Consider the following 27,001-nt stretch of genomic DNA (forward strand, 5'->3'; position numbering starts at 1 on the left):
CCCCCGGTGAAATAGAAAATAGAACACAGCACAGTAACAGCCCTTCAACATTTTGACCTACTCTGAGATCAATCTAACTCTTCCTCCCTCCATTTTTATTTTGTCCATGTGCCTTTTTGCGAGCCTTTTAAATGCCCCTAATGTATCTGCCTCTACCATTCCCCCCCCCCCCCCGGCAGGATGTTCTACACACCCACCCCCCACCCAGTACTTTCCTCCGATCACCTTTAAATGATGCCCTCTCATAATAACCTTTCCGCCCTCGGAGAAAGTTTCCTGCTGTCCACTCTCAGAATCAAATTGCCTTTGAGTATTTGCCTCTTTTCCCAGTTTATTTTATTCTCCCCACTTGCGATGCAGAGGGCAGATCAGCTGCTTCACAGCTCTGGAATCCCGGGTTTGATCTGTGTGTGTCTGCACATTCTCCCTGTGTGGGTTTCCCCCAGTACTCCCATGTCCCAGAGGCGTGTGGGGTTGGTAGATTAATTGGCCATTGGTACATGGGTGACAAGTAAACTCTCGGGATTGTAGGGTGAATGAAATGGGATGAGTATGAACAGGTGCTTGATGTGTGGCGTGAGTCCGAAGGCCTTGTCTGCACACTCAATAGCAAATTTATGCTTAAAAGTTCTTATTATTATAGCTAAGTTCACTAATTTCCATAGTTCCCACATAAGATGTTGCCGGGACTTGACCTGAGTTACAGGGACAGACTGAATAGATTAGCACTTTATGTCCTGGAATTTAGGAGAATAAGGGGAGATTTGATAGAAGTATACAAAATAGATGCAAATAGGCTTTATTTCCACTGAAGCTGGGCGAGACTAGATCTCGAGGTCATTGGTTAAGGTGCACATAGATCCACACCCCAGGTCAGGATTGAACCTGGGTCTCTGGAGCATCGGTTGTACACCTCTGTTCTGCCCTCTATATCAGGTTAAGTTTCATGTGATAATCTGCTGAAAGAACCTCCAGCTCTAATCTCACCCAACCTTAGTTTGCATTTATCTTGCATATGTACTTTTTTATTTAGTATACCTGTGTCAAATTTCCCCTCGCTCTGCTACGTTCCAGGGAGTTAAAGTCCTAACCTATTCAACCTTACCTTTAACTGATGTCAAGTCCCAGCAACTTTCTTGTGTAAATTTTCTCTCCACTCTTTCAATCTTACTGATATCTTTTCTGCAGGTCGCTGACCAGAACTGTTTTGTACAACTACAATATAACATCCCAACTCCAGTACTCAGTGCTCTGATTCTTAACTTGGCTTTAACTTTAGATTCAGGATGATCTCCAAAAGGGGCTTTGAAACAACTTGAATAACAGATCACTAGTTCATTTGCGACTACCTGATGTTTTCAAATGCTGAGAAGATTTCTTCTGTGTTTATTTCTTTGGAGTTGTCCAGAGTTTGAGGGTGGCTTGTGACTCAGTGAGCTGCCATTTGAAAGGTCTATACATTTCATCCCACTTTTAAAAAGTTCAAAGTAAATTTATTACCAAAGTCACTATAGACTACCCTGACATTCATTTTCCTGCAAGCATTCACAGTAAAACAAAGAAATGAAAAGCACACAATGACTGACAATCAATGTGCAAAAGAAGACGTTCTGTGCAAATATGTACAAGAAAAAATAGTAATAGTAAATAATTAACACTGAGAAACACTCACAGCATCTGTATGCAGTCGGCCCTCCTTATCCGCGAGTTCCGCATGCGCGAATTCAACCAACCGCGGATCGAGAAAACCCGGAAGTGCTCTTCCAACACTTGTTGTTTGAGCATGTACAGATTTTTTTCTTGTCATTATTCCCTAAGCAATGCAGTATAACAACTATTTTACATAGCACTTACATTGTATCAGTTATTCTAAGTAAACTAGAGATGATTTAAAGTATACGGGAGGATGTGCGTAGGTTTCCGTGGATCGGAATCGGAAGTTCACTTACTAAGTAAGTCTGGTATTATTTAGCATCAGTTAGTCAAACGTTGGTCTTAGTATATAGTAAATATTTTACCTTTCTATACATATAAGACACTTAAGAACATATGCTTCAGCGCCAGGCTTTTGAATGGAAGTTCCCGAGTTTGATCCAGTGACAGATCACTTCCAAGCATGCTCTCCATCTGTACCTGGTTGATGTGGAGGATCAAAATCCCAAAACCCAGTAATTAAACCACTGTGTTGCTTAGTAATAATTGTAGCTTTCATCAGGACAGGGTCTTTCTCACTTTATCCTTTAAAATTGTTCCGATCATTGACCGACTGTAACCGAATGCTTTTCCAATGATCGATGACGTTTCACCTCTTTCTGATCGCTTTATTATTTCCACTATATTTTCAATCGTGATCGTGATTATTTTCGTGAACAGAAACACTGGGGATTCATTGCTCCGCCGCCGGGTCTTAATGTCCTCCGCACTGAGACGGGTTAAATAAGGTCTGGGGTTCCGCTGGGTCCTGAGGTCCACCTCATTGAGACAGGTTGAATAAGGGACTTGAGCATCCACGTTTTTTGGTATCTGCGAGGGGTCCCGGAACCAATACCTCGCGGATAAGGAGGGCCAACTGTAGTTTCTTTTGTTTGTGATTAACACTGAGGACATGAGCTTATGTGAAAGTGAGTCTGTAAGTTGTGGAATCTGTTCAGAGTAAAGGTGAGCAAATTTATCCACACTGATGACTGAAGGGTAATAACTGTTCCTGAACCTGGTCACGTGAGCGATAAGGCTCCTGTACCACCTTCCTGGTGGCAGCATTGAGAAGAGAGCATGACGTGAATGGTGGGGTTCTTGATGATGGCTGCTGCTCCTTGTAGATGTGCTCAATGGTGGGGAGGGCTGTATCCACTACATTTTTAGGCTTTTCTGTTCTTGAGCATTGGTTTTCCATACCAGGCCATGAAGCATCCAGTCAGAATACTGTGTGCCTATAGAGGTTTGTCAAAAGTTATAGATGACACTGCAATTTTTTCCTTTAAATTAAATTTTAATATTCCCATTAATATTGCAACCCTCACTTTTCGTAAAGCTGGAACTGGATCGGGCCAAGTTGTCTAACGCTGCAATCTTGCATCCCTTGTGCCTAGGTACTTTATTGGCTGAGCTGCGGGAATACAACCTGGACCAGGAGAGGAGGGCGCAGTCGGACAACCAGTCGCCTGAGGGCACACCAGACGAGCACCCACAGCTCACCAAGCTGAAAGGCAAGATGCAGAGCAGGTAAGGCTTGTCATCAAGGTGGTAAGGTTGAACCCCCCCCCCCACCACCACCTTCCCTGCATGGGATCCGGCTCCTACCTCACAGAACCACCGCCTGTTAAAGACACCCATGTGTGGAGATCGGGTAAAGCTTTTCCTGCCAGCTGCTGCTTGAATCCAGACAAATTAACGATTAATTAATAGATTTATCTATTAATCACATGTACATCGAAGGATTCAATGATATGAGTTGTTTACGTTGCAAATGTCCCCATGCATTCTGGCACCAGAATCACATGCCCACAATGTTCAGCAGAACTACCAAAGCCAACAACGGTAAAACAAGACCCTTTCCCACTCCCTCACTCAGACAGGCCTTCGACCTCAGTTCCAGAAAGAAGATGCACTTTATAGACAGTGGCAGGAATTGAATCCCAATAACTGGCGTTGTAATGCGTCACACCAGCTGCCCATCTCCGTGTCTATGCTGCCTCCATTTGTCCATCACCCTCCTCAGTCCATCAATCACCCATTGACCCTTGTCAAACCACTCCTCCCTCTCCTTTTAAAACTGCCTGTCTACCCTCCTCTGAATCTCTGGAGTGTATTGATAATGGCTGGGGTCGCCTGTCTTTAAAAAGACACTGCCCAGAAGAAGGCAATGACAAACCACTTCAGTAGATAAGACAGTGATGCCTACGTCATACGACATGGCACACGATGATGATGATCTACCCTCCTGACGTGGGGTATCAATCCAAAATATCGGGTGCTCCCTCCCCTCTCAGTCCCTTCAGCACCATTTTTGTTCCTCCCCCACACACCCTTTTGCTTTGGTAATGGATGACTCCAAACACACAGAGAAAAGTTGAGGGAACTTTGACTCTTGAGGATGATGTGGGAGCCTTCTACAGGGTTACAGGGAGCTTTACGCATAGACAGCGTCAGAGGTTGGGATTGAACCCAGGTCTCCAGTGTGGCAGCAGCTCCATGCTGGTGGCATTCCAGGCATCACCCTAGAGTATCAACTGCCCTGTCCTGCTCCTTCCTTGTACCCCCTGCCCTCTGGGGAGAGTGGGGGTAGGGGTCCTTCTCTCCTTGGGGTGGTCGGCAGCTCCTTCCTACAGCCACAGAGCCAGCAAGGAGGAAGCTTTGAGGCATCATATTCACACAGACCACCTGGCACCCATTTATGCCTAACAGCTCCACCAGCTCCCCTCACACCCCCCCCCCCCCCCCCCAGGTCCTTCCCCTCACCCCACGCACAGGGAAGCAATTCACACTGAGGGAAGGGATGAGCTTCAGCCAGTTTTAAATCCACCTGGTTTTCTCCCCCTACCCCAGGTTTGACACTGCGGAGAACGTAGTTATCGTGGCCTCCCACAAGCGCCCTCTGGGCGGCCGGGAGCTCCAGCTGCCCTCCATGTCGATGCTGACGTCCAAGACCTCCACGCAGAAGTTCTTCCTCCGCATCCTGCAAGTCATCATTCAGCTGAGAGATGCCACCCGCCGGGCGCACAAGAAGGCCAAGCAGACGGGAAGACTAGGTAGGAGCGACGAGGAAGTGGGTCCACCTGCCCTCAGAGATCAGCTGGCAGGGTTCCCTCCGAGCCTCCGAGCCATCTGTGCTGAGACCAAGACACTGTCATGGATTGGGATGGGGGGAGTACTTCATCGAACAGCTTCATTCCATCCACCATTACAGATGGGATTTCCCAGTAGTCACCCATTTTAATTCTGCTTCCCATTCCCATTCTGACATTCAGTCCATGGCCACCTCTAATGCCACTACGAGGCCACTCTCAGGTTAGAGCAATAACACCTCATATTCCATCTGGGTAGCTCCAACCTGATAACATTAATTTCTCTAGCTTCTGGTAATTCTTCCCCCATCCCTTCTCTTTTTTCCCATTCCTCAATTTGGCTCCCCTCTCACCCTTCCCTTTTCCTCCCTTGCCCATCACCTCCCTCTGGGTTCTCTCTTCCTCCTTCAGCCGTTTTCCACCTCTCGCCTTTCAGCTTCTCACTTCATCTCCCTCCCCACCCACCTACCATCCCCCTCATCTGCCACCATGCACTCCTCTTCCTCCGCCCAGAATGTTGGCTGCTTATTCCCCTTAGTGTCTTGTGTGTTGATCTGTCTCTGCTGAGCCTTTACAATATGGATCGCTCTCTTGTTCATGGAATCTAAGAGGTGGAAGGGGTTGGAACCATTAGAGGGTATTTCTTCTTTAAAATCCTCTACCAAGGAAACCGTAGAGGATGACTTATTGAGTGCACACAGAGATGAGGTAGGCAGATTTAGGTTCTCCAGTAGACCACAACAGTTTTACAAGACATTGGTGATGCTGCAGTTAAGATGTTGTGCTCACTTACAGTCACCTGCTGCAGAAAAGATGCTGCTGGAAGGAGTGCAAGGATGTTGCCAACGCTAAGTTTTGGGGAGAGGGTGAGCAGGTTGGGACGTTTTGTTTGGAACTAAGGAGACTGAGGAGTAATCTTACAGAGGTGTAGAAAATGATAAGGGGCATTGAGTCAGTATGCGCTCTCCACATGCATTCACACTCTCACCCACGTTCGCATTCGCACACTCACTCACACAAAGAGCTGGGGGCTCGGATCAAACCCGTGCCACTGGCGCTGAGAGACAGTAACTCCACCCTCTGCATCACTGGTGAGAGTCTTGTCTTTGCTACCATTTCACTTGCCTACTGACTACTGTGATTCACTGGCCAGAACCAGTAAGGGAGCATGTTAGGAACACACAGGGCTGTTGAGGAGGTGCTAGAGGGCTCTAGTATTGATGTTCATACCACCATCCCTCACCTCCTTCCCACTGGTCTCCCCCTAAGAAAATTACCCTTACCAGTCCACAACTTCCATTTCACTCCAGCCTCTCTTCATCCCTGTCCCTTTCCAATTCTTTCCTTGTCTTGTTAGTCTAGCCTTGTCCACCCTTTGATTGGGATTCTACATGCATGTCCTCCCACCAGCCCAAGATGGTCTGGAACATGCCGAGACCCTTGCAGACATGGACTGAGATCTCATTCCTTCGCATGGGTGGCCATGGAGTGCAGGGCTCTCTCTTTCCAAGCTCTCAAAGTGGTGGCTTGCTCAGTTACATTATGACCACTGATTGCGTTTTGCTCTCTATTTTGGTGAGTTCTAGCTCTCCGATCCTTTTCAAATAAATGTTTTGTAAGGTATTTAAGGGCCAGATTAGAGGAGATGCAAACAGCAGCAGGACTATATTGTTTAAACATAACATTCCAATGAGATCCACTTGACTTATGAGCACCCTTGCATCCGAACAAGTTCCCAAAATGTTACTGAATTCAAAAGTCCGGCACAGGAACATGTGTGCATTGCTACGATCAGCAGAAATTGTTCCCTCTCTTCTGCTGAGGTGGTGGATGTGATTCAGTTGCAGAATTTGAGAGAAGTTTTGGAAAGGTACATGGATGGCAGGGGTACCAACAGCTGTATTGTGCGTGGAGAAGCAACTCGGCAAACGAACAGGTTAGCCCATCAAGGCCAAAGGGCCTTTTTCTGCGCTGCAGTATTCAGTGACCCTTTACATCTAATCATTGTTCTGATCTTGATCTTGGTGGCAATCACTGCAATACTGTGGAGCTATGTATCCCACAGAGATGCTGCTCCCCTGGTTCCAAATGCCCAACTTAAGAGTAATATCCCATGAATTTATTAAATTGAGAAGTCCAGCAGAGGCACATTCAATTCTACAATCTGCCAATCTTGATGCCTATTATAATACCGTGGATTAATGGTAACAGTAGAAAATAACATTCTAATATTTTTCACCTTAATTGACTTATGGAAATATGCAAAAGCAACGGAACTCTTGTTGCAGAAAGAGGTCTGTACTAAGAAAAGGCCAATCTTTTTTTAAAAATTCCATCTTATCTGTGTATTGATCTAATCCTCCATGTATCTTATCTATTTGGAGATAAACAGCAGAACAAGCCCTTCCAGCCTAAAGAACTGCACCAGTCAGCAAACCATCTACTTAACCCTCATCTAATGACAGGACAATTTACAACGACCAATTAACTGATACATGTTCACAGGGAGAACATACAAATTCCTTACAGGCGATGCTAGAACTGAACTCTAAAAGGCCTGGAGCAGTAGTAGCATTGTGCTAACTGCCATGCTACCGTGGCACCCATTTTCCATGGTAGGGGTATCAGAAACAAGAGGGCAGAGGTTTAAGTTGAGAGAAAGGGGTTTGAAAGAGGAACTGAGATATAATTGTTTTACCCATGGGTGATATCTGGTACGTGGTCATTGCAATTAAGAAGGTTGAAGGTAAGGCATATTCCTAACACAGTTACAGTAGATGGGCAAGTGGGCTGAAAGGCTTGTTTCAGAGGCGTGCGATTCTGTGACCGATCTCTCCTATCTCTCTCTCTCTCCCCCACTTTTGCCCCTCCCCTCTGCAGGGACCTCGGCACTGGGCTCTGCGAGCAGCATCCAGGCCGCCGTGAGGCAGCTGGAGGCAGAGGCTGACGCCATCATACAAATGGTACGTGAGGGCCAACGTGCCAGAAGACAACAGCAATCAGCCATGGTTAGCATGATGCCTGTGCCGCTTGCAGGGCACTTGTGGATTTTATTTTACCTCTGTTTAATTTTTCTTCCATGTATCCTTTATGCATGCTTCTCTTTTTCAATCCCTCTCGAAGTTTAACTCCTTTCATCCTTACCATTGGTGGCCACTAACCTTGCTCGGACGTCTCCCGGCGGTCCATTCCCAGGGTTTGTGCCCCCCAACCCTCTGCTCTCCGCCTTTGCTTATTGCATCTTGCTTGCAGAGAATAGACTTGAGTGCCCTTTGCTCAATCCTCCAGCCACTTGTAAGGGGGGCACTGACAATGTGGGAGCAGTGTGCCCCTTCAACAAGGTCTAATGTCAGATGCCCAGGTAGACATACGCATAGGTTATTATTATTTTATTGTCACCAAATGATTGATACTAGAGCGTACAATCATCACAGCGATACTTGGTTCTGCGCTTCACGCACCCTGGAGTACAAATCGATAGTAAATACAATAAAAATTTAAATTATAAATCATAAATAAAAGAAGAAAAGGGAAAGTAAGGTAGTGCAAAAAAAAGCATAATAGTTTATAAGAAAAGCATGAATTATACAGTTTTACAAGGAAGAACGCAATTAGAATTTTAAAAAGGAGTTAGCTGTCAGGCCAGAGTCTGGACCCTATGAGGGTTGGACGACGACATTTGGGGTCAGATGTCGTCAGACCAGCGAGGACGAGAACTGATGTCCCTCATCCCAGTCGATGAGTTGGCGGCAGGTTCCAGGATCAGAGTTCCACGTGGGCAGAAGATACAAGGGCAGATAACCCGCTAGGTACGCACATTGGTAAGACCAGAGTTCGAAGCCTAATGTTCGGTTCCATCATCAGCGAGTCAGGAGTTCAAAATTCAGTGTTTGGGGTCTTGTCGTTGGGAATTTAATCCGGAATTTAATACCTAGTGTTTGGGGTCCTATTGTTGGTGAGTCTGGAGTTTGAAACCTAGTATTCAGGGTCCCATTGTCAGCATGTATGGTGTTTGGGGTCCCGTCATTAATGAGTCCGGAGTTCAAGTCTTGGTGTTTGAGGTCCTGACTTTGGTGAGTCTGGTGTTCGAGTTCTTGTGTTCGGAGTCCGTAGTTTGAAACCTGGAATGGAAGTTCCTCATACTTCATCAGCGAGTCCTGGGGTCAGAATGGTAGATTGAAGCCTGAAGGTCAATTAGAAGTTAAGAAGTCAAGACCCGATGGCCTGAGCCTTGTGTCTGGGAATCTCTGTGAGTCCGCTAGGGAAGTCATAGTCCCAATGTCTGCAAATCCACAAAAATCTGGTGGAGGTTGGAGACAAAGATAACTTGTTAGAGTTAGAGGACTGTGTATGCACAGATTGGAGGGATGGAGGGACAGGGCTTGCTATGCTGATGGGAGGGAGGGTTATGCTGATGTTTTGTCGCTTATGTTCTGTTACTCTGCATTGTAGGCATGCCGTGTTGCCACCAGAATTGTAGGCTGTCCCCAACGCACCCTTGCAAACAATGTGCATCACTGTTTTGATGTACATATGACAAACGAGTCTGAATCTAATCTGAAATGATGGAAAGTTCAGATGATCCTGAACAGATCAGAGTGACTACTTCAGATTTAGTCGTAACTACCTGAACTTCCTTCCTCTCCCCCCTGCCCAAGTCAGAACCAGGTTTATTACCACTGACATGCATCATGAAATTTGTGACAGCAATAAATAAAAATTATAAATTACAATAAGAATATATTTACAAAAGAAAATAAGAGGGAGCAAAATAGTGAAGTAGTGTTCATGAGTTCACAGACCGTTTGGAAATCTAATGGCAGAGGGAAAGAAGCTTTTCTTAGAATCAACATCTCAGCTGGGATCAGACTAGCATCTCTTGCTCTTGCCATGTGGGTCATTGAATCCCTTCCACTTTCTCCCACTTAGTTATAGTTCAATTATTCACTTTCTTCTCTCTCTTTCTCTCTCCCTCTCTCTTCTTCAAAAAGTCCGAGTCGAACCCGGCGGAGGGAGCCTCGCGAAGGGACGAGTCTCCCATGGACGTGGATCAGCCGTCACCCGCTGCTCAGGAGTCGCTGTCGTTGGGTAGGTCTGCCTCGACGGGAGTGTGATGTCCATGGGTGGGGAGAGTGAATTTGCCCAGAAACTCTCAGTAGAGCTAGCTTAACAGAGTCACATACAAGACTGGACACTGGATATTCAGAGCAATGCACAGGAGAGGTTGGAGGAACTCTGGGGTCAGGCAGTACTGGTAAAGTTCTTGCCGCAGATTTACTATCACTGACTTAATTTGCTGTTTTGTTACTGTAGTCCAGTGTAAATGTGTAAAATGATTATTAGAGACAAAAATAGTGCAAATTACAATCAGTAATCAGTAATTTTTTTTTAAAAAAAAGGAAATTAAGTTAGTGTAGAAAGAGAAGAAAAAAAACTGAGGTGGTGTACGTGGTTCGTTCAGAAATCTGATGGCAAGGGGGAGAAGCTGTTTCTAAATCCTTCAGTGTGTGTCTTCAGGCCCCTGTTACCACCACCTTGATAGTAGCAGTGAAAAGAGGGCATGTGCCTGGGTGATGGATGCTGCATTTTTGAGGCATTGCCTTTTGAACATGTCCTGGACAGTGGCAGGGATAAGTTTACAACCCTCTGCCTCTCGGGTCCCTTTTAATCTTTCCCACCTCACCTTGAATCTGTGACTCAGAATTTCAGACTCCCTTAGCCTTGGGGGGGGTGGGGGGGGGGAACCTGCAGTCCACCTCTCATTATTTAAACGTTTGTATAAGATTGCCCCCTTTCTCCCAAGTTTCAAGGTAGCTGTTCCTAAAGTTCAGTGTGGGTCTTCAGACTCCTATTACCTCCCCGATAGTAGTAAGGAGGAGAGGCAGGTCTTGGATGGTGCTCACTATTAGGAGTTTGAGGAAATTTGCCACGTCATCAAAGACCAGCAGATGTCTACCAACTTACATTGGTCTGTCTCTGTCTCCCTCTTTCTCTTTAAATCTATTGAGCATTACAAAGAGGCAGTTGGATACGGTCCTTGTGAAGGTGGATGTCTCATTCGTACAGCACTGAAAAAGGCCCTTCAGCCTTCCTGATCCACATGGGCTAAGATTCCCACTGAAACTCCTCCTATTTAGCCCGTACCCCTCTAAAACTTTCCTACCCGGGTATCTGCCCAAGGGTCTGTAAGTGTTTTTTGTGCATCTGCGTCAACCGCCTCCTCTGGAAGCTCGTTCCACCCTTTGAGTGTAGAAGATGCCCTCTCAGGTTCCTTTCGAATCTCTCTCCTCCGTAGCAGGCTGAATGGCCAAATTCTGCTCCTATGGCTTATCGTCTTTCATCTTAAGCCTCTGCCCTCTTGGTCTTGATTACCCAACCCCGGAGAAAAAGATGTTTCAAGTAAGTCAAGTTTGTTGTGTGCACAAGTACGATGAGGTATTTAGCCTACAGTCCGTTACACCGCTGGTGTTTAGGACAGCAATGAAGGTCCTCCATCACTGGTGGTGTTCAGGGGTGGAGTCTCAGGAATATCATCACACTCAGATGTAGAAGGATTTCTCATTGCTGTTTCCATAACAGTTTTGTTTTACCAGTCTGTGTTGTTAGCCCTGAGCTGATCCCTCAAAACTGGAAGACTGGTGGATCACTCTTAGTTTGACCTGTTTATTATGGGTGACCCTACCAAGAGCCAAAGCACAAGGCCCTGACTCCAGACAGCATAGTCCTCCAGGTTATTGAGGCTCGTAAGCCCCCAAACACTACCACGTTTGTGGTCCTCTTGGAGGGCACTGAGGTACAGGTATAATGAAAAGCTTACTGCAACATCACAGGCACATAGGTACAGACAACAGGCAGAACATGAACTCTACAATTATAGATAAAATTGTACCAGTAAATTATGTGTAAAATTATACCATGAAGTGGGGCAAAAGCAAGACAGGTGTGTTTAAAAAAAATCAGATCAAAGTCCAAGCATAAATGAACGAGAGCATAATTCTTTGAAAGTGACATCGCAGATAGACAAGATGGTGAAAGAGATATTTAGCACATTGGCTTTCGTCAGCCAGGGCTTTGACTAGAGGTTTTGGGACATGTTTTCACAGTTTAAAATCAGGTTTAATGTCACCAGCATATGGTGTGAAATTTGTTCTCTTTGCAGCAGCAGTACTGCATAATAGGATAAAAACTTTGAATTACACGAGGTATATTTTAACAATAGTTAAATAAGTAGTGCAAAAATAGGAATAAAGTAGTGAGGTAGTATTCGTGGGTTCGATGTCCATTCAGAAATTGGATGATAGCGGGGAAGAAGCTGTTCCTGAACCGTTGAGTGTGTGTTTTCAGGCTTCTGATGTCAGCATTGAGAAACAAAGCATGTCCTGGTTGATGAGGGTCCTTAATGATGGATGCCGCCTTTTTGAGGCATCACTCCTTGATGATGTACTGGATGCTTCGGTGGCTAGAGCCCATGTTGGAGCTCTGCAGCTTACTTCAATCATGTGCAGTCCAGTCGCCCCACCATCAGCATACCAGATGGTGATGCAGCAAGTTAGATAGGTCTTGATGACACAGCCATAGAAATTTGTGAGTGTCTTTGGTGACATACCAAATCTCAAGCTGCTAATGAAATGTAGCGCTGAGGCTTCAATTGCAGCACCTTGTGCAATTTTGGTGTTTTAGAAAGATGGGGCTAAACTGGAAAGAATGCAGTAAAGATTCACTGGGTCTAGAGGTCCCGAGTCCTGAGGAGAGATTGTCCAGGCTCAGCCTTCATTCCTTGGAACGCAGGAGAGTGAGGAGCAACCTTACGGAAGTGTTCAAAATAATGAGGGGCATGGATAGGGTAAGCGGTAACAGTCTTTTCCCCAGGGTAGGGAAATCCAGGTCTAGGGGCATAGGAGGGGAGAGATTTAAAAAGGATATGAGGGGCAACTTTTTCATGCAGAGGGTGGTGAGTTTGTGGAACGATCTACCAGAGGAAATGTTTGAAGCAAGCGTTACCTTTTGTAACTTCAAAACATTAAACTAATTCAAGGGTAGACACAGGAGTCTGAAATGTGGATAAATTCATGTTCACTGTAAGCAAGGCACACATTCACATGGCAGTGTGATGATGGATTTATACATATAAACCGTAATGGAAAAGAATATATATATAACAGATTGTTCAATCCAACAATATATTTACAGGATTACTCAAATGTTACTGAAATTCTAAATACACAACAGCAGGTGCAATAGTTTAAGAAGCACTTGAGCAGGTCCATGGAGGGGTACAGGACCAGCTTGGTGGGCACTGGTTGGCATGGACTGAATGGATCAAAGGGCCAGCAGCCTCAGCAATAGCAGACTGCGGATCCTAAGAGGTGGTCCATGGTTCTCAATTGTTGAGGTAAAGTTAGGCTTGTTCAGAAACCTAACAGTCAGTCCAGAAATGGTGGGTTTGATGCGGGTAACCTCCTCTGTCTCAACGCCATCCCTGACAAGAAGCCCCTTCTGTTTGTCTGTGCAGCAGGTTCTGAGGCAAGCCAAGCGGGTGAGAAGAAGGAGGAGGAGGAGAAGCTGCCGGAGCTGCCCCTGCTGAGCGAGCAGCTGAGCCTGGACGAGCTTTGGGACATGCTGGGCGAGTGTCTGAAGGAGCTGGAGGAGTCGCACGACCAGCACGCTGTCTTGGGTGAGAGCCAATGGGGAGGGGAAGGCGGCTCACGTCTGTGAGGGTCCATGTCCAGAGATCATAGAAAGATGGCACGACCAGCACGCTGTCCTGGGTGAGAGGCAATGGGGAGGGGAAGGCGGCTCACATCTGCAGAACAGAGGGTTCCTGGGGTCCAGGTCCATATATCACACAGCTGGCATGCTGTCTTGGGTGAGAGGCAATGGGGAGGGGAAGGCGGCTCACGTCTGTGAGGGTCCATGTCCATAGATCACAGAAAGTTGCCACCCAGATTGACAGGGTGGTTAAGAAGGTGTATGGTGTGCTGACCTTCATTAGTCAGGGGAATTGAGTTTAAGAAGCATAATGCTGCAGCCCTGTTAAACTCTGGTTAGACCAATATTGTGTTCAGTTTTGGTCGCCTCATTATGTGGAAGCTTTAGAGAGTGTGTCATATGAGGATAAGCTGAGCAAGCTATTACTTTTCTCTCTGGAGAGGAGGATGAGAGGTGACTTGATAAAGGTGTAAGATGATAAAAGACTCAGAGTGGACAGCTTATCATCTTAATAGTATGTTTTTTCATATTAGCCATTGCTGTCCTTTTTCGCATTCTGACAATAAGAGCACATACTTTTAAGGCAATTGGAGGGAAGTGTAGAAGGGGTGTCAGTGTTTTTTTTTTAGAGTGGTGGGTGGGTTGAATGTACTGCCAGGGTTGGGAGAGGCAGATACATTAGAGACGTTTAAGAGACTCCTAGATAGGCATGATAGAAAAATGGAGGGCTGTGTGGGATGGAAGGATTAGATCTTTCTTGGAGGAGGTTACAAGGTTGGCATAGCATTGTGAGCTGAAGGGTCTGTATTGTATTGTCCTCTTCTACATTGTATGAAGCCTGTGGTCCAGGGATGGATTGGTTCGTTTTCTGTGCCATGTCATATGAAGTGGGCAATCATGGTTTTTTCATGACCATGATTGCTTTTGGCAAATTTTTTCTACAGAAGTGGTTTGACCTCAGATGGGTGACCTCAGCCATTATCAATACTATTCAGAGATTGTTCGCATAACCAGGACTTGTGATATGCATCATCTGCACATATGACCGTCCACCACCGGCTCCCATGGCTTCGTGTGATCCTGATCGGGGGGAGGGGCTAAGCAGGTGCTACAACTTGCCCAAGGGTGACCTGCAGGCTAGCGGAGGAAAGGAGCACCTTACACCTCCTTTGGTAGAGATGTATCTCCACCCACCACCCAAGGAATGGGTAAAGTCGATTAATGAATACAGTTGTTTTAGTTCTACTACAATGACCTTTTTTGTTTTCTCTCTCTCTCTCTCTCTCTCTCTCTGTGCACAGTCCTGCAGCCCGCAGTGGAAGCCTTTTTCCTCGTCCATGCGACCGAGAGGGAAAGCAAGCCCCCCGTGCGTGACACAAGGGAGAGCCAGCTGGCCCACATCAAGGACGAGGCACCACCCCTCTCCCCTGCCCCAGTCACCCCAGCCACGCCTTCCTCCCTTGACCCGTTCTTCTCCCGGGAGCCCTCGTCTATGCACATCTCCTCCAACCTGCCTCCAGACACTCAGAAGTTCCTCCGCTTTGCAGGTAGGTCTCAAAAGTAGTTAGCTAGCTTCTTGTAATGTGACTTGATGGGAAATGTTTGATATTTAGAAAGGGTCTTTAGAAATCAGATATTTCCTCCTCCAGCTTTATGAGAATATGGAACTAAAATTACTATTATTGGAGCTGCACTAGGAATGTATGATGGGACAGGAAAGAGACATTTTCTTTGTGTCTGACCCCTGGATTGTGTGATGGGACCGTGTGGCGGGAGCTTCACTCAGTTTGTTATCTGCTGTTTGGTGTGAGTTGGGCGATCATGGCCTCAGGCCTGTATGATGCAATGGTGTGGGGGGTGCTTCGCTCTGTCTTTGACCCCTGGAGTGTGTAGAGGGGACCTCACCTTCTATTTGGAGTGCCTACCGATCCATCGTTTTAATCTGTGTTTTGTATTTTCCTGCAGAAACCCATCGGACTGTGCTAAACCAGATCCTGCGGCAGTCCACCACTCACCTGGCAGACGGTCCGTTCGCTGTTCTCGTGGACTACATTCGGATACTTGACTTCGATGTCAAGCGCAAGTATGTCTCTAACTCCCTGAACCCAATCCATTCTGTTTCCCGTTGCAACGTCCACATCGCCCTACCTTTTGTTGCTGCCACAACTCCAGTTAAACATTCCCAGAAACATAGTTGGTACTCAACAGATACTGTACTAGATATCCTGGCTGAGGTCCCTCAGTATTCCCATGCGGAATGAGAGAGGAATGGGATTGCTCTGACAGTTGATGGGCCAGAAGCTTTCCTATGGATTCAGCAGGAGTATCCTTCCAGACTGTGTTGTCCAGAAAAAGTGTCAAGCAGGAACCAGTTTCTGCTTTTTGCAGCGCCTTTGATCGATGTCAGAGTGATCAAAGAGCGAGAAGCCAAAGGGAGCGGAACTGGACAAGACCATTAAATTTTCCACTGCAGTGATATTACACTTTGCGTGTCTCTTCCAGGAAACTTTCCAGCTGCCTGTTTCATTGGCAGCCCATCAAACCCCACTTGCTGCAGGCAGGTGAGAACTGAGAGTACCAGAGTGGGAAAGTTGATCATTCGCAAAGTACAAGGCAGACTTTCAGGTTGATAACCTTTCAGCAGAATGTAAGAGGCATAGATCGAGTGGTTAGCCAGGGACATTTTCCCAGGCAAATACGAGTTGGAATAATTTTAAGGTGATTGAGGTTAAGTATGTCAAAAGTAGATTTTTTAATACAGAAAATGGTAGCTGCAGCATGCATGTGATGGGCCAAAGGGTGTGTATTCATGTTGAATGACTGTTCTATGTCATGTGTCTAATTCCCCATCTTGCAGTCCACCTGCATCTTCCCGGAATAACCCTCTGTGCCAAGGTAGGAGACACTCCCCCCCCCCCCCCCCCACCACCACCTGCCCCCACATCTCATTATGCCCCGCTCTAACCTGCCTCCCGTTTCTCTTCTGGCTAGGTACTTCCGTCAGGAGCTGGAGCGCCTGGATGAGGGGATCCGCAAGGAGGATCTGGCGGTCCATGTGAGGAGGGACCACGTCTTCGAGGACTCGTACCGAGAGCTACATCGGAAGTCCCCGGAGGAAATGAAGAATAGGCTGTAAGAATGGTTCCCACTCAACCTTCCAGCCTTGGCCTTCTTTTGTGGTGTGGGGCATGGAAATTAGCAAACTTGAGGGGGGTGGGAGAAGGCAAAAGGCAAACCTCATTTTCCATTGACTATGCCTGAAAACTCTGTATGGCTGTTATAGTCAGTGGTGTAAATCTGATAGTCACTTTGGACAGCAGTCTTTCAGGGATAGTGCCCCAGTTAAAATATTGGATAAACTCGAACTTTGAGAAGCAAGTGTTGTCCCGTGCAGCTTCCCCAGAAACACCAAGTTCTGGCAATACTCAGCAAGTCAGGCAGCATCTGTGGAGACAGAAGCAGTCTACGTTTCCAGCTGATGACCATTCATCAGAACCAGAGTGACTCTTCCCTAAATGGGGAGCAAATTTAGAAATCAGAGGCGCATGTGTTCCCTGAAGGTTAACGAGTCAGTGGTGAGGAAGCCACATATAATGTTAGCATTCATTTTCAGAGGACTAGAATATAAAAGCAAGGGTGTAATGCTGATTTTTTATAAAGCATTGGTCAGACTACACTTGGAGCATTTTGAGCAGCTTTGGGCCTCCTTTGTAGGAAATGATGTGCTGTCTTTGGAGAAGCTCCAGAGGAGGTATATGAGAATGGCCCCGAGAATGAAAAGGTTAACATATGAGGCTCTGGGCCTGTGCTGGCTGGAGTTTAGCAGAATGAGAGGGATTCTCATTGTAACCTGTCGAATAGTGAAAGGCCTAGATTGAGTGGATGTGGGGAGGTGGCTTCCAGCAGTGGACAAGTGTCTGACCAGAGGGCACAGCCTCAGAGTACAGGAACAGCCCTTTAGAACAGAGATGAGAAGGAATTTCTTTAGCCAGAGGGGGTGAATCTGGAATTCATTGTCACAGATGACTATGGAGGCCAGGTCATGGTGTATATTAAAAGTGGAGGTTGATGGGTTCTTGATTAGTAAAGGCATAAAAGGTATGGGGGAAAGCAGGAGAGTGGGGTTGAGAGGGATAATAAGTCAACCATGATGGAATAGCAGAGCAGACTGGATGTGCTTAATCTGCTCCTGTTTTATAGTCTCTATGCCACTGACAATGGAGACCATTTCCTAATAGCTGCTTCTGATAAAAACTCAGGAAGCATTATGTCTGTGTGTTTCTTTCTCCGTAGACGCTGCCTGGCCAGCTGAGTATCAGTCGTTGTTGTATTATTGCCACAGGTACCAAGGAACAGTGAAATGCTTTGTTTTGCCTGCCAATCTGGCAGGTCATTCCAAACACAAGTACTCCCGGATAGTACGTAAGAGAAAACAATAGCAAAATGCAGTATCACAAAGTGCAATGCAGCTAGACGGGAGCAGATGTAAGCACAGTGATATGGTCGAATGAGAGGTCAAGAGTTCATCTTTATTTTATACAGATCCTCACGGCAGTAGGGTAGAAGCTGTCCTTGGGTCTTACGTTTTGTGTTCTCACGCTTTTCTATCAGGAGAAGAAAGGATGGCCAGGCTCCTGGATTATATTGGCTGCTTCCTCTAGACAGGAGGAAGTACGGACAAAGTCCACCAAGGGGGAGACTGGTTACGTGATAGTCCACAACTTTCTGCAGTTACAATCTCAGCAGAACAATTGCCATATCAAGCTGTGATGCATCCGGATAAGATGCTGAGTTAGTTTGAGAACAGCTTGCGGCTGGAGAAGTCCATGGTTTGTGCATTCAACGCTGGCGGGCATCTGTATCTGAACCCCTCAACTCTAGCTTTCCCTGCAGCTAATCACACAGCAGAACAAACCCAAGAGCAATGTACAAACGCTGGTGGAACTCAGCAGGTCAGGCAGCATCTACAGAGGAAAGTAAACAGTCAGGCCGAGATGCTTCATCAAAACTTAGTTTTGGCCTGAAATATTGACCGTTTATTCCCCTGCATAGATACTGCCTGACCTACTGAGTTCCTCCAGCATTTTATGAGTGTTGGTCTGGATTTCCAGCATCTGCAGAGTCTCTTGTGTTTATCAAAACCCTCTGGCCAAGTAGGTTCAGAAACAGTTACTACCCTTCAACCATCAGGCTTGTGAATCAGCATCAGATAACTTCACTCGCATGAACTCTGAACATTTTGCATTTGTGGTTTTTGTACATTGGTTGGTTGTCTGTAGTTTTTCATTGATTCTATTGCGTTTCTTTGTTCTGTGAATGCCTGCAAGCAAATGAAGCTCAGGATAGTAAATGGTGACATACATACTTTGATAATGGATTTACTTTGAATTTTGATTACACAACCCCCACACTCCATTTCAAGTGCTCTACAACTCCTGTTCTCAGTATTATTTAATATTCATCATTATATATGTACCTTGACAATCAATTTGACTTTGCCTTCCCAGGTACATCGTCTTCGAAGGGGAGGAAGGGCAGGACGCGGGGGGCCTGCTGCGCGAGTGGTACATGATTATCTCCCGGGAGATGTTCAACCCCATGTACGCCCTGTTTCGCACGTCGCCCGGCGACCGCGTCACCTACACCATCAACCCATCTTCACACTGCAACCCTAACCACCTCAGCTACTTCAAGTTCGTGGGGCGGATTGTGGCCAAGGCGGTCTACGACAACCGGCTGCTGGAGTGCTACTTCACCCGTTCCTTCTACAAGCACATCTTGGGCAAATCTGTCAGGTACCCAGCACCCGCTGCTCTCTCACTCGCTCGCCTTGCAGGGGCTCCCTGGCACACTGTATAATCAGGAAACACAGTGGTGGCAAGGAGATCCCCGTTTGCATTGGGAGACCCTTTTTGCATGGGTTCAGAGGAGGCAAACTATAATATCCAAGTGCAGCCTAACCAGTGATTTTTACAAGTATATTATACAGCCTCCCCACGCCTACATCTTTTGCCTCAGACAGTGAAGACAAACATACTCCACTTCGTCTTGACAACCCTGGCCAACTGTGGGCAGGAATTGAACCCGGATCACTGGCGCTGTAAAGCATTGTGCTGTCCACTATGCCTACCGTGTCACCCCTGTTTTACACACTGCAGGTGTCTGAGAATCCTTGAAGGACTGAGAACAATATAAAGCAGGACCACTGAGGTCACGTGTAGTGGCAAAGCCGCTGACCCCTCCACAGATGTAATAACTTGTAGGATTCAGCTTGTACATAAACATACTTGTGTTCCTGACTGCTGGTTACTCCATTATAGAGGGATGTCAAAGCGTTGAACAAGAGCTTTGCCAGGACGCTGCCTGGATTAGAAGGCATGTGCTATAACGAGAGGCTGGACAAACCTGGTTTGTTGTCTCTGAAACAAAGGAGATCCGATAGAGGTTTATTAAATTATGAGAGGCATAGATAGAATATCTGTTTCCCATTGAAATGTCTAATACTAGAGGGCATGCATTTAAGGTGAGGGGTAATTTCGAAGGAGATGTGAGGGAAACATGTTTTTTACACAGAGAATGGTGGATGCTGGGAATGCACTGTCTGGGGTGGTAGAAAAGGCCAAAACATTACGGACGTTGAGCTAGGCACATGAATGTGAGGGAAATGGAAGGGTATGGACATTGGGTAGGCAGAAGGGATTAGCTTAGTTGCCCATTTGATTGGTTTAGCTCAGCAATGTGGGCCGACGGGCCTCTGTTCTACTATTCTAGTCTCACTGGTCACTGCTGCACACCTTGCCCACACTCCGAGCCCCGTGCTGTTCCAGGTCCTGCAGGTCTGTGGATCCGTGAACTGTGAGTGGATAGATAACTGGGCATCTCTGCAGCTTGGGGGTCTTTCTTTTTAACACTTTGCTGCCTTGCTTTCACTGACAGGTATACAGACATGGAGAGTGAAGACTACCACTTTTATCAAGGGCTGGTGTACCTGCTGGAAAATGATGTCTCCACTCTCGGCTATGAGCTCACCTTCAGTACAGAGGTATCACTAACAGGCCATCCCTCTCCAGCCACTGGCAAGAAGTCTGGCCCTCCCAACCCCCATGTCAATGAGCTGTTATACTCTCCTTGCCAACTCTTTGAAAGATGTAGCACATTTCATTGTACTGATACCGAAGCACTTCATGATTCCAGTCTTTCCCCCTCTCCATTTACCACTCAGGCGTGCCCACTCTTCCCAAGTTTCTCAGTTGGACTTAGCCCAATTTTGACCATGGGGCAAAGAAGAATTAGGCCATTCAACCTATCCAGTCTGCTTCTCCGTTTCATCATAGTTGATTTATTTTCCCTCTCAACCCCATTCTCCTGCCTTCTCCCTGTCACCTTTGATGCCCTATCTAATCAAGAACCTGTGTGTGCTGCAAGAACTTATCAACCTCTGCTTTAAATATACCCAATGACTTGGTTTTCTCAGCTGTCTGTGGTAATGAATTCCACAGTTTCACCACACTCTGGCTAAAAAAATTCCTTCTCATCTCTATTCTAAAGGGACATCCTTGTATTCTAAGGCTGTGTCCTTTGCTCCTATGGGAAACCTTGTCTCTACATCCACTCTATCTCAGCCTTTCAGTATTCGATGGGTTCCGAAGAGATCCTCCCTCATTTTTGTAAACTCCAACAAATACAAGCCTAGAGCCATCAAACACTCTTCATAAGGTAACCCTTTAGTTCCTGGGATCATTCTTGTGAACCAGCTCTCTGATACCATCCCATCCTAAGCGATAGGAAGGACGGGTTCAAGATGCTTCTTGGTTAAGTTGACAAGATGATCACTAATAAATCTAGTCTGGTGGGATTTTTTTATCCCAACTATGGCAGGAATGTAAATCACTCTACCCCAAAGAATCAGCTTGGGGAAATACAGGCATTAACCTGAATGGTTAAAGATCTGTTCCCTTGAAAGGACCATGATAACACAAGAGAGTTTAAGAGTTCATCTTTATCATGTGAAAGATCCATTTAAGAGTCTTATCCTTGATCCCTGTTGGCATCTGATAATTCCATTCCATAAATATTTTTGTACCCAGCATGGGTTTGTCCCTCTCTGAAAATGTAATGCCTTCACTCTCTCTCCTCACTGTGTCAGTACTCAAATCTCTCACCTGAGTTTATACCACTCAGTTTACATTTACATTTTAATATCCCACCTGGGGCCATTCAGCTCTCCTGTGTGAATCCTTTTAGCATCTTTATCTGGTCTTATTGCACCATCTCATCCTGCGGGAATGTCTTAATCTCCCACCTGGACTTTCACAGTTCTTTGGCACTTGGATTCCTACCCGCTCTCTGCTTGATTTGTGAATTGCTTTGGAGAAATACAAGTACAACATGTCCCTTTTCCCTACAGGTGCAAGAGTTTGGCGTGTGTGAGGTGCGGGATCTGAAGCCCAATGGAACGCACGTTGTCGTGACGGAAGAGAACAAAAAGGAGTACGTTCATCTGGTCTGTCAGATGAAGATGACCGGTGAGTGACCCAGGGTTGGTCTAGAGGGCCAGGTTTCCTCTCAGGTTGAAGGCATTACCCCAGAGTCCACATACTTTTCTGAACCTAGACTGTCATTGTTTAAATGGTGTACTCAGTATTGATGAGAAGATTACAAATGTTTGTGTGTTATTAGTTTAGACAGATTGTGTTTATTATTGTAACTTAGATGAAGATCAGACCACATTTAATGTATAATTAATGCAGAAAACCAGGTAATTGCAAAGGGTTCACCAACTTCTTCTTGCAACTGTGTGTATGTATGTGTATATATTTGTAAATGTATTGCAAATTTCTAAATCCGGTGGGAGCAAAGGATGTTGGGAGTGGAGCACCGCGGGTGGCAGAAAAGAAGTGCCACAGTGGGGGGGTGATGGCAAGGGTGCAGACACATCCATGAGAGACTAGGCAAGGTCATTTTATTCCGAACAGTTGATTTATTGATCATTACAGAATGTTCACCTGGTTCTTCACTCTCCCTTCCACTTTACCCAACGATGATTTCCCCCTCTCTGCCCCCTTCTCACTCTCAGTCCACAACAGTCACCATATTACAACACTGAGATTTATTTCCTTGAGGGCTGCTGTACTACCTTCCTGGTGGCAGCAGGGAGAAGTCCTGGGTGGTGGGGACCCTTGATTAAGGATGCTGCTTTTTTGCGGCAGCATTTCTGTACATATGCTCAATGGTTGGGAGGGCTTTACCTGTGATGGACGGGCTGTACCCACTACTTTTTGTAGGATTTTCCATACAAACCGTTGGTATTTCCATACCAGGTTATAATGCAACCGGTCAGGATACTCTCCACCACACATCCATAGAAGTTGTCAAAGTTTTAGATGTCATACAAATCTTCGCAAACTCCTAAGCAAGTAGAGGCACTGCTGTGATTTCTTTATATTCTGCTTGCGTGCTAGGAAGATAAACAGCTGTCATTTCAAGCCGAGACAGGATTGGAAAGGATGGGGGAAGAAGCCAGATTAAGGAGGTGGGAGGAGTACAAACAATGCTAGTGATGGGTGAGACCAGATGAGGGTGAAGATGGATTGGGTGGGGGATGGAGGGTAAAGTAAGAAGCTGGGAGGTGATAGATGGAAGAAGTAATGGGCTAAAGAAGAAATCTGATAGGAGAGGGGGTGGACCATGAGAGAAAGGGAATAAGGAGGGGAACCAGACAGAGGTGAAGAGAAGGGGTGGGGGGTTATCCAGAATACTACCTTTCCTGTAGGTAGGTGACCAGAACTGCACCCGATACTCCAAATTAGGTCTCACCAACAGCTTATATAACTTCAACATAACATCCCAACTCCTGCACTCAATTCTTACACCAAAACACTAAAGGATATGATGGGACATGGGGACAGGAAAATTGCAGTGAAATCAGTCAGCCATGATCTTAGAACGTGAAAGCAGGCTTCATGGATGGAGTGGTCTACTATATCTTATATTCTTGAAAACCAAAGTTCAGCTGGATCAAATGGTCCAGCTTTATGAAAATGACTCAAGTCGCCACCTTATTGGATACCTCCTGTACCTAATATAGTGGCAACTCTATATGTTTGTGGTCTTCTGCTGCTATTGCCTATCCACTTCAAGGTTTGATGTGTCATGCATTCAGAGATCTCATTTGTCAGCTTGATCCAGTTCGGCCATTCTCCTCGGACCTTATCAACAAGTCATTTTCACCCAGAGAACTGCCAGTCACTGAATGGTTTTTGTTTTTCACGCCATTCTCTGTAAACTGTAGAGCAGGGGTCCCCAACCTTTTTTATGGCATGGACCCCTACCATTAACCAAGGGGTCTGAGAACCCCAGGTTGGGAACCTCTGCTCTAGAGACCATTATGCATGAAAACCCCAGGAGATCAGCAGTTACTGAGATACTCAAACCACCCCATCTGGCACCAATGTCAAAGTCACTTAGATCACATTGCTTCCCCATTCTCATGTTTGGTCTGAACAACTGAACCTCTTGACCATATCTACATGCTTTTATGCATTAAGTTGATACTACATGATTGGCTGAAAAGTAGTTGCATTAATGAGCAGATGTACCTAATAAAGTGACCACTGGGTGTAACTCGCTTTTCCTTGCACTTTATGCAGGTGCTATCCGGAAACAGCTGGCTGCCTTCCTGGAGGGCTTCTACGAGATCATCCCCAAGCGATTGATATCAATTTTCACGGAGCAGGAGTTGGAACTACTCATCTCCGGTTTACCAACGATTGACATTGATGACTTGAAAGCCAACACTGAATACCACAAGTACCAGGTTAACTCCATACAGGTGGGCTATGACGTTCTGCACCCCTTACTCTTTACACAATAGCTGTTAGTTTCTTATCATGGGGTGTAAACTGTTACAGTGTAAAAGGAGCTTCACTCACTGTCTGACATTGGGTATGTGCGATGGGACAATGTGGAGGGACCTTCATTCTTTCTGACCCTGGGAGTGTGAGATGGGATAGTGTGGAGGGAGCTTCACCCTGGGAATGTGTAATTAAATAGTGTAAGAGTTTCCCCCTATACCTAATGTGCTGTTGCTGTCCAGGACATGATAAGGGAAATTTGTTCTTCCTCTGGGAGAAAATCTGTCACCTGACTAATCTGCATTTGCATTACTGATGTATTTTAACTTGAGTCATTTTACTGGGTTGTATTAATAAAGGTCCTCGGCGTTGTGGTAGGCTTGTTCCCTACTGTTCTGTCACAGAGTGTACCTTTTCAGAACGCCGTTTGTTTTTTCCCGACTAGAATCTCCTAGGGCATGGCTCAGTGCTGCAGCTGGCCCATTCCAGCTCAGATGACATGCAGAGTCTAGGATCAGAGCAAATAAAGATGAATTTCTTTAGCCAGAATGTTGTGTATCTGTGGTATCCATTGCCACAGACAGCTATGGGTGTGGAGGAACTGAGCCGAGGTAACGAGCTGGTTAAACCCATGATCCCGGCCGTGGCTTGCCGGAGTCCTCTGTCCTAGGCCAGTCTGTTGAGTAGTCCGCAGGTGTTGGCATTTCTGTGGCTCTGGGTTTTACGGGTTACTAGCCTCATGCCCGACCCTCCTCTTGCAGCAGGGCTTGGAACCATCTGGTGGAGTTAACAGTATGGCCAAGGTGCTTGCTGAAGTCTCAGTGTATTTTTTCACCCACAGATCCAGTGGTTCTGGCGGGCACTGCGCTCCTTCGACCAGGCTGACCGTGCCAAGTTCCTGCAGTTTGTCACCGGCACGTCCAAGGTCCCACTGCAGGGCTTTGCGGCTCTGGAGGGAATGAACGGAATACAGAAGTTCCAGATTCACCGGGACGACCGCTCGACCGACAGACTGCCCTCTGCTCACACTTGGTGAGTGATTACAGTGTCTGTAGTTTACCTTGGCTTATTTATCTAAAGGGGTATGAGGAGACAGCACTGCCTGCATGTGTGTGTGGAGTTTGCACATTACCCCTGCACCCTAGGGTTTCCAGTTTCCTCATTCCTCCCAATATGAGGGGTTTGTTTGTTAGTTAGCCACTGTAAATTCGCCATTGTGGAGGAAGCTTCATCCTGTGTCTGATCCCGGGTGTGTGTGATGGTACGGTGTGGAGGGAACTTCACTCATTGCCTGACCCCGGGAGTGTGTGACGGGACGGTGTGGAGGGAGCTTCACTCTGTGTCTGACCCCGGGAGTGTGTGATGGGACGGTGTGGAGGGAGCTTCACTGTGTGTCTGACCCCAGGAGTGTGTGATGGGACGGTGTGGAGGGAGTTTCACTCTGTGTCTGACCCCGGGAGTGTGTGATGGGACGGTGTGGAGGGAGATTCACTCTGTGTCTGACCCCAGGAGTGTGTGATGGGACGGTGTGGAGGGAGCTTCACTCTGTGTCTGACCCCGGGAGTGAGATGGCAACAGCGAGAAGAGAGCCTTGATGATAGATGCTGATTTCTTTCGGCAGTGCTCAGCTTAGCTGTGCTCAAAAGTGGGCAGGTCTGTGATAAAATGCAGAGGGTTGTCGACCAGAATCAGCTTAACTGGCGTCTTTTCCTTTGGCATGGGCACACTGGACTGAGTGAATCAAAATTCATGTTTAAGTTCTGTGCTTAATCGGAATCAGGTTTATTATCACTGATATATGCCTTGAAATTTGTGTTTCGTGGCAGAAGTACAGAGCAAGACATGAAAGACCATTACTGTTAAGGTTAGGGTGGCCTCGGTTAGTCAGGGTTGACCATGGATATTGCATCCTAGCTGACTAGATACGCAAGCCAGGGCAGTACGATATGAAGAGCAAGCTGTTGTCCGTGTAGCAAGCTCCCCCTCTCCACACAGCTGATAAACTCAAAGGAATAGCAGAGGCCAATACAACATCATCGCAAGCGTTACCAGTCAATGTTGAACTGTAGGACTGCCTTAGGGACAAGAATTTTTCCTCTGGGGTTACTCCCAAAGTCCTCCCCAAGAGTGGGTATAGCTGCAAGGCAGCAGAGGTTTGAGATCAATGTTTTCCTTCTAGATGAGCTGCCAACCACAACTGAGGAGCCCTATCTGCCAGAAGTGACTGGCATTAAGGCACCAGTGACCCACCCTTGCCCCTGCTCTTGTCAGTAGAAACAGTTCCACTGGGCTTTGTTTTCAGAGGCTGTGTGAGACGCACACCGTGGGCAGCATTTAACAGGTAGTGGGAGCTTATCTCCATTACCTCCTCCCGACTAATAACAACTTTATGGAGCCATAAGATCACAATATAAAAATAAATAGTACAGCACTCCAATGTCTGCATTTGTTCCATTTGCAAAAGTCTTGATGCCTTGAGGCTTCGGTGCCCTTAAAGGCAATGTCCCTGCGCTCTTCCCTCAACGTGCAGGGTCAGAATCGGGTTTAATATCGCTGACGTGCCCTAAAATTTATTGTTACACAGCAGCAGTGCAGAGTAAGGCATAAAAACAGAGCAGAAATTACAATAAGGAATATATATATATATATAAATAA

The 27,001-nt window shown here is 46.4% G+C and overlaps 1 protein-coding gene across 1 annotated transcript in view; it reads left to right on the forward strand.

Annotated features, from left to right (window-relative positions):
* LOC140715546 (E3 ubiquitin-protein ligase HUWE1-like) overlaps positions 1-27,001 on the forward strand; it is a 95,268-nt gene that overhangs the window by 65,536 nt on the left and 2,731 nt on the right. Inside the window, exons 23-35 of the mRNA XM_073027901.1 lie at positions 3,090-3,222; positions 4,546-4,748; positions 7,665-7,792; positions 9,776-9,872; positions 13,297-13,458; positions 14,795-15,040; positions 15,459-15,576; positions 16,485-16,625; positions 19,001-19,288; positions 20,430-20,535; positions 21,901-22,018; positions 24,143-24,324; positions 25,188-25,378. Of these exons, the coding sequence (XP_072884002.1) occupies positions 3,090-3,222; positions 4,546-4,748; positions 7,665-7,792; positions 9,776-9,872; positions 13,297-13,458; positions 14,795-15,040; positions 15,459-15,576; positions 16,485-16,625; positions 19,001-19,288; positions 20,430-20,535; positions 21,901-22,018; positions 24,143-24,324; positions 25,188-25,378 (2,113 nt within the window). The remainder of the gene's footprint in view (positions 1-3,089; positions 3,223-4,545; positions 4,749-7,664; positions 7,793-9,775; positions 9,873-13,296; positions 13,459-14,794; positions 15,041-15,458; positions 15,577-16,484; positions 16,626-19,000; positions 19,289-20,429; positions 20,536-21,900; positions 22,019-24,142; positions 24,325-25,187; positions 25,379-27,001) is intronic.

Source organism: Hemitrygon akajei, chromosome 24, assembly GCF_048418815.1.
Source record: "Hemitrygon akajei chromosome 24, sHemAka1.3, whole genome shotgun sequence".
Lineage (NCBI taxonomy): Eukaryota > Metazoa > Chordata > Chondrichthyes > Myliobatiformes > Dasyatidae > Hemitrygon > Hemitrygon akajei.